Source organism: Oreochromis niloticus, linkage group LG9, assembly GCF_001858045.2.
Source record: "Oreochromis niloticus isolate F11D_XX linkage group LG9, O_niloticus_UMD_NMBU, whole genome shotgun sequence".
Taxonomy (NCBI): Eukaryota; Metazoa; Chordata; class Actinopteri; order Cichliformes; family Cichlidae; genus Oreochromis; species Oreochromis niloticus.
In genome coordinates, this window is record NC_031974.2 from 34,621,890 (window position 1) to 34,633,770 (window position 11,881).

At 45.0% G+C, this 11,881-nt stretch overlaps 1 protein-coding gene across 3 annotated transcripts in view; it reads left to right on the top strand.

Annotated features, from left to right (window-relative positions):
• palmdb (palmdelphin b) overlaps nt 1-11,881 on the top strand; it is a 77,799-nt gene that overhangs the window by 23,157 nt on the left and 42,761 nt on the right. For all 3 annotated transcript variants that reach the window (XM_005462291.4, XM_005462292.3, XM_025910265.1), the window contains 3 exons: nt 2,097-2,177; nt 5,917-6,047; nt 10,140-10,254. In XM_005462291.4, coding sequence (XP_005462348.1) covers nt 2,097-2,177; nt 5,917-6,047; nt 10,140-10,254 — 327 coding nt within the window. The remainder of the gene's footprint in view (nt 1-2,096; nt 2,178-5,916; nt 6,048-10,139; nt 10,255-11,881) is intronic.

An 11,881-nucleotide genomic window follows, 5' to 3' on the forward strand; every position in this document is an offset into this window, starting at 1 on the left:
GGGGCTCAAACCACCAACTTTCCGATTAGTAGGTGACCTGCTATATCTCCTGAGCTACAGCCACCCCCTATTGGAGGGGCGAGCAGTGGCTGATACAAAAACTTAAGTGTGGGTGGATTTGGCAAGACCATGTAAGAAGAGTCACTCTGCCCTCCGTACAGCTCTGGATGTTGTGGGGCTGTCCTGGCTTCATGGTTGCATGGAGGCTTCGATTGATGCTTTTGGACCGGCAGATTGGTGTGGCAGTTCCCCTCTGTAAGAAGAAGGACCAGTTACAGGGGGATCACGCTCCTCAGCCTCCCCGGGAAAATCTATGCCAGGGTACAGGACAGGAGAGTCCATCCATTAGCTGGACCTTGGGTTCAGGGGGAACAATGGTAAATGGCCTGTATTTGTATAGCGCTTTTACTAGCCCCGCCTAAGGACCCCAAAGCGCTTTACATACCCAGTCATCCACCCATTCACACACTGGTGGAGACAAGCTACAGTTGTAGCCACAGCTGCCCTGGGGCAGACTGACAGAAGCGAGGCTGTCATATCGCACCATCGGCCCTTCTGGCCAACACCAGTAGGCGGTAGGTGAAGTGTCTTGCCCAAGGACACAACGACCGAGACTGTCCAAGCCGGGGCTCGAACCGGCAACCTTCCGATTACAAGGCGGGCTCCAAACTCTTGAGCCACGATCGCTCAAGAGTTTGGAGTGTGGTTTTCATCCTGGTTGTGGAACACTGGACCAGTTTTTCATGTTTTTGAGAATATTTGAGGGTGTGTGGAAGTTTGCCTAACAAGTCTACAGGTGGAGATGGAGAAGGCATTCCCTCCCCATATCCCTTGGGACATCCTGAGGGAGTGGTCTCCACTTTGATACCCTCAGAATTTCATCTTGGCTTTTTGCAGTTGATGTGGTTCTGTTAGTTTCATCAGGTGGTGACCTTGTGCCCCAGTGTGAAGTGGCAGGAACGAGAATCAGCACCTCCAAGTCTTTTAATATGGTTCTCAGATGGAAAAAGGGTAGAGTGTCCAAACAATGCTTGTGAGTTCCGACCATTATTTGAGCAGTTTCAGTATCTCAGGGTCTTGTTGATTAGTGAGAAGAGAGTGGCCCGTGAGATTTACAGATGGATTGGGCGGTGTCCATGGAGATGATGGACCATCACCTGCAACAGTCTCAAGGCACTTCATACTGTAGCATTAAAATACAAGTTACTTTGAGGCAACCTTTGTTGTGATTTGGCACTGTAAAATTAAAAATGAATAATTTAAAGTGAGTTGAAAAGAAATTTTAGTCATAAGCTCCGAGTAGTTACAATGAAGTCATGATACAAGTGGCAGAAATGGGTTTCACTGGTCCTTCCAGAGGGACTCAGTCCATGCTCTTCCACATCGAGAGGAGGCAGCTGAAGTTCTTCAGGCACCTGAGCTCCTAGATGCCTCCTGGGTGATGTGTTTCAGGAATGATCTACTGGGAGGAGGCCCTGGGGCAGACCCAGTACTTGGTGGAGAGATTATGTCTCTCAGCTGACTTGGTAATGACTCGGTGTCCTCCCAGATGAGTTGGAAATGGTATGAAGAGAATTCTGGGCTTCTCTGCTTAGAATGCTGGCTGGACTGAGACAGAGTCATAAATACTAGCAGACATCAACAGGGAGATCCCCTTTTACTCAGGCTTAATTCCACACTGATCCTGGATCTAGGAGCTAATATTAGTGAGCAGTGAGGCTTAGTTAAAAATAAAGCAACTAAGCAGCGTGTTTGCCTGAAATTTTCCAGGATAAAAACTGCACAATTTATTCTGTCCAATGTATCTGATCAAATTTCTAGATGTCTTTGCTACATAGTGTACTAATTAGCAAAGAACGTTGTTGAAATTAAAGCGAACAGACAGACACACACACACACACACACATACACAGACACACTCAAGCAACAGGTAGGTCACGTCATGAAGGCCGTGCTGCTTTTTGTCTATTTATAGCTGTTGCTGTCCATCTGTCAGCTCAAGGTTGAAGTGTCAGCATGAGGAGACAACAGGTGGAATAGTTTCCATGCTGTAATTGTGCATATGATGCAAATGTATGTTTGACCTGCCCTCACAGGACAAAAGAAGAATCCAGGAAGAAATTGCCAAGAAGAGGAGACAGATAGAAGAAGAGAAGTTAAAACTCCAGTACATAAAGGTATGTCTCTATTTTACAGCCAAAAAGCAAAATAACCAGGAGAAAATGTGTCACTGGGTGTGTGTAACAGTGTATACAGGGAATGTGAGGAACTCTTGCATGAAGGTTTAATGATTTCATTTACTGTTATATTTCTCCACATTTTCATTGATGCAGTCTCAGAGCTTTATTTCACAGATATATACTCACTGCAGTAACATTATGTGAGGATGATTGTTCATATTATAGCTACAGCTATTCCTCTTCAACACAACTGAAGGCATTTCATACATTATTGTAAAAGTCAAATCTTCTTTTTTCATTCAGTCGTTCCAAGTTATATTTTTTCTTTTCATGTTAACAAAAATTGGGTGCTTCAGGCACACATCTGAAGTTTTTTTAAGAAGCAGTTATGCACAAGTTAACCCCAGTTACAGTTAACCACAAGGGGGCTGTCTAAAACTGCGTCACACCACTGAGCTGTTTCCTACATCTTTGGCAAACTGGTCACTGCTGGTGTTGTAGTGGTGTGTAATGATATCACCTTCTTATATCAGTGACTACAGAAAAATATCTAAATTCCCTACGGGAACATGCTGGAAAAATGAATAAATCTAACAATAAACAAAATATTTAAATGTTTTTGCTGCATTTTAATACAATATCCATTAAATATTATAAAACAAGGTATCACCAAACTGGATGTTAAAAAGTGTTTTGGTTAATTTATTTATTATTATATTTATTTATTACAAAAAAGCTAAGTAAATACAATCAAACTTTATTTTTAGTAAATGATACTACAGAGTTGTCTTTGGAGGCCTTTCTAGTTAACATCCCCACATATTCATATTCTGACTGATACATCAGAGGTGGGGTTAGCATCCTGCCCAAGGATATTTGGAATGCAGACTGGGAACCACCAACCTTCTGATTACTAGATGACCTGCTTTGCCTCCTCAGCTAAGGCCACCCAGCTACTGGGAATGTACACAATTTATACTTTTGAATGCAATGAGGGTAAGGAGAAGGGCAACACATGACTCATTTCCTGTTGCCACACCGTAGAACTGTCCACTGCTATTGGTTACATTCAGTGCTGTACTGCACTTCCTCTTTTCCTCTCACACACACAAACATCAGTACAGCTTTTATTTCTGACTTGATATTTACGTTTATTTTACTCCATAGCTTTAAAGTTACAAAGTAAAATAAACTTAAATAATCTGGAGGATCTCAGTCTCTTTAACACAGTAAAGGTTTTTGTTGGACACGAGTTTGTTTAATACACGTCTACATATTTATAGCAGAGCTTTGTGTCACAATTAGATATGGCACGATACCACTTTTTTATGTCCGATACCGATACCGATATCATAAATTTGGATATCTGCCGATACCGATATGAATCCGATATTGTGTGTTTTTTAATCAATAAAACTGTTTTTTTAAAATATCTTGCTGCATTTTGTATAAGTTCATACTCAAGTTTAAATAAACAACAACACTAAAGCTATTCTGTTATACCTGTATGTAAAAAATACACTGCACCCAAAATATTTCATAGTTCAGCAACACTGATCAATCTAATAAACCTTACCTAACTTAAAACCTAACTTAAACCTACTCCATCCTCCCTATTCTGGTATTTTAAAGAGTACTTAGCAGAAATATTAAGCAACCTAACTAATAGGGTTGCAAACTCCCAGCAAAAAAAAAAAAAAAGGGAACCACCCCCCACCCTCCGCCTCATGATGCTTAATCGATGTAATCAACTTTAATTTGATGCAGGGTGAAAAAAAATGCACAGAAACAAATTATTTTTCAAGAATAATTAAATAGATTCAACATCTTTCTTCAACAGAATTGCAGACTGCACAGATGGTACCTTCCCAAAGGAAAAAGTACTATAGCTTACTAGGGTATATTAGACTTAACAGTTACTATATACAGTAATGGACTTCTATACATTTTACATCAGATTAAAACTTTGGGAGTAAGATTCAGATAATTATTTATTAAAAGCTAGATATTTTAAATGAGAATAAGAAAGAAAAGTATGTCTTTGTGCCCCCTTTTCCCTGTTCATGCCCTATCGGCCCCCCTGGCTAAACTTTGCTAGATCCGCCCCTGCACAGTTACCAGCTGTCAGCTACATAGAAAAGGATCCTGGTGTAGAAAGTAATATTAAATACATTCTAACAACAGCTTATCAAGCTTAAACGTGCTGCTGTTGTTCAGCCGCTGGTTTCCTCTTTCTGGTGCAAAGTGGGCCAAAAACAAAGAAGAGAGACGGACTCACGACAGAAAAGCCGATCAGCTGATCATTAAGCAGTTTCACGATTGAAGTAGCAGCAGGAAGGTGAGGGAGGGAGAGAGTCAGTCGCTCCATATATCGGTTGTTAAGCTTAACATGGGAACACTTTACAAACATTCAGAGATGAACTTACACACTTGCTTTACTTCTCTCTGGGATAACTTCCTCAGAGATGAAATGCTGGTTTGGTAGCGAGGCTACAAATACACACAGCCGCTCTATCACATGATGCATACTGCTGCAACGTGCTACGGTTATGAGCCGAGTTACGCCGTGTTGCAAGTTTTGTGTGATGCTTTTTTGATATTTAATGGATCGGATTACATTTTTTATTTTTCGCCGATATCCGATCCAGTAATTTAGGTCAGTATCGGACCGATACCGATACGTAATATTGGATCGGTCCATCTCTAGTCACAATCTGGTAGAAGGAGCGGTTGACGTCTCCAAAAACAGTTTATTTACAGCACCAGTGCACGATATATACAGTGAAGGGAATCCAAAACTCCAGGGAATCACGGGGTAGCTCTCTCACACTCGCTCACTTCTTCTTGCCCACACTCACACGTTCACACGGCAGGGAGATCACAGGTCCGGGGAGGAAAGTCTGTAGTAGAAGAAAAGGGAAGTCACACAATAATCACGAATCTCAAATCACTAGGCACAGGTTCACAGGAGCTGTGAGAAACACTAACGTCTGTAGTACAATCATCCAGCGACGAGAGGATCTGTGTTCCAGCCTCAAATAGTGCTCCAGGTGATGACAGGTGATTGTTGTCAGGTGTGTGGGCCAAGGGCGGGAGCCCACAGTGAGCTCCGCCCAGGCAGAGAGGGAGAGAGAGAGAGAGAGAAAGAGAGAGAGCCAAAACAGCAGATGTAGCCTTGTGGGGCTGGCGGGCAGGCACGGAGACCATGACACTTTGAGAAAATCCCTACTCTTCCAGTCACGATTACAACTTGTGCTTACAAAAGCTCCTGTGCCAGAGTTTCCAAACTGTACATGCTAAAAACAAAGATCCATCTCATTATTATTTGGACAATATTAGTTTTTACAATTTCACTCCCACAGTCCATACCAACTACACTGAGAAGCTCTTTGGTTCCCATTCTGGCAAATCTAAATATGTCAGACTGAGACTAACAGCTGAATCGGAAGCGAGGGACTGGCTCCACTGCAGCTGTGCTTCATAATGTTGGATCTAGGATGCTGTTTGTGAAACTGAGGAGTGTGTGCAAACGTAATGTTCATCAAAATATCTGATAGAGAAATCAGTCAAACATTTTTCTTTGCTTAAGAGGATAGGAAAAGGACTTTTGAAAGCAGAGAATGTCAAATGGAAGACAGAGCAGGTGTCACCGGAGATTTGAACATTTTAAATATGAGAAGAACACTGAGCTCAGTTTAAGGCTAAAGCAGTGGCCTGTGTGTTGGTTGCCTGACAGAAGAAGGCTTTGAGGGAGCAGTGGCTGATGGACGGTCTGAGTCAGCAGTCGGAGGAGGAACAGGAGGCCATGAGGCTTCAAGCTCAAGAAGAACAGCAGCAGAGTGATCACCTGCAGAGCAACATCATCAGGTAACCCAAACCTGCACTGAAACTCACACTACATCTCAAAGTGGACACATGGGGCACAGAGCAATCAGCACGAGCAAATCAAGTAAGTGAAGGTAACACTTTATATTCACTGTCTGCCTAATAATGCCACAATATTAGGCATTAGTAGGGTATTATAAAGTGTTTAATTCACCATTTATAAAGCATTACTCCTTAGTATGTTTATTCTTGATTAATAAGCTCATATACAGATACAGATCATGATTGCCTGCTGATGGGTGGACATAATGGTAGACCTCACCTGTGATGTGGATGATGCAACCATGAGTAATTACACCCCTAAGTGGCAATTAGGAAAACTAGTGGAAATGTGTTGTGTATTCACCAAAGGGGGGGCAGTGTGGAGGCACATTCATCTACACCAGGGGTCTCCAACTCCAGGCCTCGAGTGCCGGTGTCCTGCAGGTTTTAGATCTCACCCTGGGTCAACACACCTGAATCACATGATGAGTTCTAGAGGTGCAAAGGATCAAAAGTCTCACGGTTCGGATCGGATCACGGTTTTTTCGTCACGGATTGGATCAATTTTCGGATCAGCAGAAAAAAAAAGACAAAAATTTAACTCGCCATTTACTTATTTAAGTATTTTTTGCCTATTAAAAAACATTCAACTCAAGACTCATTCCACGCAATTATATAAAAACAAATTAAGGTGCAGTAAGGTGCAAATATAGGGCAGTAGAGGGCTTTCTATCTACCACTCCGCTGTGATATAATGAGCGGTCACGGTCACGTAGCTTTCCGTTGCCCTGGAGGTCCACCCATTTGTAGTTAGGGCAACAGAAGATGCCTGGGACAGTTCAGCCATAACTTTAAACTTTTCCTGCTCATACATGCTTGGAACGATCTTGTCACTGAAGTGGACGCGCAACGGGATGTCATAGCGTGGCTCAAGCACTTTCTTCATAGTTTAAACTACTGCTGTCAGCGTAAATCTTGTTCAAATGACGTTAATGCCATAACTGCATTAACGCGGCAAATCTCTGTTAACTAGTTACCGTGTGGGGCTGCACGCCGTCAATGCGTCAACTAACGCGTTGACTAGTTTAAACCCTTTGTTTTGCACAACAGAATACGGCCTCCCGTCTGCAGCTAAACACCCCAGTAGCTTTTGTAATAGCTTTAGCCCGGTCGGATTGGGCAGCAAAGGGCTGCTTAAATACTGCAAACTCCTCTGCTCCTCCCCTTGGACCGCTAGCGCTGGCCATAACTATTGCTTGACAGACTGACCACGCGCACCACACACATACTTTTTTCTTCTTTTTTGAATCTTCGGATCACGTACGTGCCGAACCGTGGAGTGGGATCGGTTCGGATTACGGATCAATCGTGTCCGTTGCACCACTAATGAGTTCATTACCAGGCCTCAGGACATGTTGAGGAGCTCATTTAGCCATTTGAATCAGCTGTGTTGGATCAAGCACACATCTAAAACCTGCTGGACACTGGCCCTTGAGGCCGGGAGTTCTTCCACCCCTGATCTACATGGATGTTAAAATCACCCGCAATAATTATTTTATATGAGCTGAGCACTAAATCAGATAAAAAGTCTGAGAAATCAGAAAAAAACTCTGTGTAAGGCCCAGGTGGACGATAGATGATAACAAGTAAGACTGGTTTCTGAGTTTCACAGCTGGGGTGGACAAGACTAAGCATCAGGCTTTCAAATGAATTAAAAGTCTGTCTGGGTCTTTGGTTGATTAATAGGCTGGTGTGAAAAATTGCTGCCACACCGCCCCCTCGGCCTGTGCTTCGAGGTTTCTGATGATTAGAATAACTCGGGGGTGTTGATTCATTTAAACTAACATAATCATCCTGCTGTAACAAGGTTTCTGTAAGGCAGAGTAAATCGATTTGTTAATCAGTTATCAAGTCATGTACTAACAGAGACTTGGAGGAGAGAGACCTAATATTTAACAATCCACATTTCACTGTTTTACTCTTTGGTTCAGATGTGGATACTGTATTGTTCTTTCTTTGTGATTTTTTATGTTTAAGTAGTTTTTTGCTGGTTTTTAGTTTGTTTTTTGTCTGTTTGGGAGCTGACACAGTCTCTATTGAGATGGGTTTTTGGGGGGATAATGTCAGGGTTCCTGGGTCGTTGACCCAGCGTTTTCTGTTCATGTTCACTGTTTATTTCCCACTCATTCTCATTGCCTGTTTATTGTGTTTCAGTTACCTCCGTGTGTCTTTACTCAGATTAAGTTCAGCTGTGTACTCACCTGTCTCTCATTATCATCTTCATCTGCCCGTGTATTTAAGTCCGCAGTTTCCCTCAGTTCATTGTCGTGTCATTGATGTTGTCGTTCCCGTGTGTGCCGTATGCGCAGTCAGTAATTCAGTCATTCAGCCAGTATTCCAGTCGTCCAGTCAGTCAGCCATCTTATGTTCTGTTCATTTCTCCATTATCTACAATAAATCACCGGTCCTCACCTACCTGTGAGTCCTGCGTTTGGGTCCTCTCGTCCTCTCAGCCACACACACCCCTGACAGAATGACACGACCCCTGCCACAAAGACACGTTTGTGACCCAGCAGACTTGGACCTTTTCGAGTGGCAGGAGGCAGTGCTTTCCCTTTGGGCGGAGAAGCCCTGGAGGCTCTTTCTGGAAAGAGAGCAGATCTTCGAGGGGTCTCGCCTGGCTCTGGGCAGCCCTCGGAGACGCCGCAGTCCCCCACCTGCTGCCTCGCCTGCGTCGGAGCATTCGCCGCGGAGAGTGGGCGTCACTGGCCAAGCTTCAGCCGCTCGCTCTCTCGCCGCTCCGCTCCTCGCTCGCCCGCCAGCCGCTTCATTCACTGGACCTACCACCTCGCTGTGCCGTGACGGCTCCGCCTCCCACCTTGGCTCTACAGAGGCTCCCTCACTCAGCGGCTCACCTGTTTTTGCTCAGAGGAGGCAGGGTTCACGCCGCCATCGTGTTTCCAGTTTGGAGCAGCAAGATCCGGTGGTGAGCAAAACTGACATTTTTTCTCCTCACCACAACTCAGGGACTGCTCGCCAATCATCTAAATCAAAGACTGTCCAGTCAGTCCAGCCTGTAGTCCAGTCTCCCACAGTCTAGTCAGTCCAGCCTCCTGTAGTCCAGCATCATGTAGTCGAGCATCCTGCTATTCATCCTCCAAGTCAATCTCCCAGCCAGTCTCTAGTTCAGTTCCCTGATCTGCAGCCACAGCACCCAGAGCCAGCTGTGAGCTTTCTCTTTCCTCAGCCAGAGGTTTCTGCACCTGCTGGTTCTGCACCTGCGGCTACCACGCTGTCGCTTGCAGCTTCTCCGCCACCGTGGGCTCCCACGCTGTCGCCTGCAGCTGCTCTGTCACTGGCAGCTCCCACGCCGTCGCTTGCAGCTGCTTCACCACCGGCGGCTACCAAGCCATTGCCTGGTCCAGCGATCGCGACTCCTCTGCCTCGTCCGCGTCGAATTTGGCATCAGCAGCCTCCTTCCAGGCCGCTGACTGGACTTCACCGCCGCCGCCGGCCTCCAGACCTGCTGAGTGTCCGCCGTCATCTTGACCTCGAGGCCGCCCACCGGACCTTCTCAGTCGCCATTGCCGTCTTCCACGTGGCCGCCCACCAGAACTGTTTTACGTCAGCCACTGGCCACGTGGCCGCCCACCAGAACTGTATCGCCTCAGCCACTGGCCACGCTGCCGCCCGCCTGAACCGCTTCGTTTGGACCACTCAGACAGCCAGCAATTTAAGGAGAACATGCGGCTAAACATGTCACTCCTGGTCTGATTGGGGAGGGGACCAGAGAAAAATACAGAGTCCCACATTGTTTTGGCAAAGTTACACACCGATTCAATATTGATTTTAGTGACCTCTGATTGACGTAACTGGGTGTCATTACTGCCGACGTGAATTATAATTTTACTGAAAATCTTTTGAAAATGCAAAATACACAGCTACCCAGTATAACCCAGAATGCCACGTATTAAAAGTCTTGTACGTACCTTATTGAAGCTATTCAAACACATCCTAACATCCAAGTGTCTTGGATGCACAAGTGATTTTTTTCCCATTTACTAACACTGCTCATTATATTCAATTGTACAGGATGGAGAAGGAGATTGAGGCCTTGGAAGCACAAGAACTCAACATCTCTGCCAATGAAGAAATTGTGGTGAAGCGGTTAAAAGAGGTGGAGAGAACAGCTGAAGACATTATCAAGGTAAGCAAAAATCAAGTGCTTTTTATCACTCGGCCTGCTTTTTTGGCTGTGACACTAATGCATGTCACTTATTAATTACATCTGGGGCGTAGTACACTAGTATCTGCTTTTCACCTTAGTACGTTTAAGAATAATGGACGATGAAAAAGGAAAACAATAAAAAAAATCAAAGACACGCCTGTATTTTGATGTGTCTTTATATGTTGAGTAAACAACACAGCTCGCAATAACAGACAAACATGATGCACATTAAAGGGTGTGTGACACAAAGGACCCATACATACACACCTGTTGGAGTACTAGTTATATTTTATTTGCAGCTGTTTTCCAAGATCGCTCTCTGGAGCTTTTCATGTGGAGCGAGGCTTCCTACAGAGAGCCTTCTTCACCTGTATGAATGCTGCCTAGCACTGCTCTGTCCATTGGATCAGATCTGAGTCACCCTTTTGGGTTAGAGCAGTCAAGAGGCTGGTCAGCTTCGCTAAGTTCAGCATGAACGGGCGGCAATAACCAGCCAGCCACAAGAACTGCCTCACCTCCTTTTTAGTCTTGGGACATGAGCAGGATACGATGGCTGTTGTTTTCACCTCCTGCAGACGCACTTGCCCACCTCCCCAGATACTGTACCTTCCTCTGTCTGCTCGCACACTTCTTCAGGTTGACCCCTGTTTGCCTTAGAGACTCTAGGACTGCAGCCACCTGCTGCACATGCTCTGCACAGGTGTCACTATGGATGATGATGTCATATACCAGGTCCATGAGACACTGGAAAGTAGCTGGGGCCCTGAACAAGCTGAATGAAAGTGTGACAAACTAGTACAAACTGTACAGAGTGCAGAAGGATGATTTTAGGAAGGGGATCTGCCAGTAGCCACTGGTTAACTCCAGTGTCATGAAAAAGGTGTAATGCCTATCCGGTCCAGGAGCTTGTCGACCAGGGACATGGCATATGCATCAAAATGTGACACTTCACCTTGCGGTAGTCACCACAGAACCGTATAGACAAGAACTATGGGGCTAAACCAATCACTTCTTTCTGAACAATTTTTCTTTATGTTGAGGTAACCTGTAGGGCTGTGCATGCACCATCTCGCCAGGACGCATTTCAAAATGGTGCTCTATGAGTGCGGTACGGCCAGGCAGGGGGGAGAACAAATCTGCAAAACACTGTTGCAATGCAGCAACACCCATTCTCTGGGCTTGTGTGAGATGGTCATCACAATGGGGGGAGGTGGGAATAGTGGAATTTGGCACCTCCGGATCACAACTCATCTCTCTCCTTCGCCAGGCTAACCAGAGAATTTCCCAAAAGCTTTAAAGCACCAACAACTGGGTGTGTTCCTCTTCTGTGCGACTGTTAGGACTCACCCAATACAGTCTATGTCTGATTAATACAAAATTCAGGTAGGCCAGCGCTGTGTGACCAGTAATTTTTATCACTTGGTCAAAGGCTGAGCATAGAGTTTTGTCACAAGACTGCTCTAGTGAGAAATCTCCTATGGAGTGAATCACTGCCCTCTCCTCCCCAGAGTCAGCGTTGGATGACCTCACGTCACCGCTGTACGCAGCACAGACACTACATGCTGTTACAGGTCGCGAATGCATCCCCACACACTGCCCCAACAGG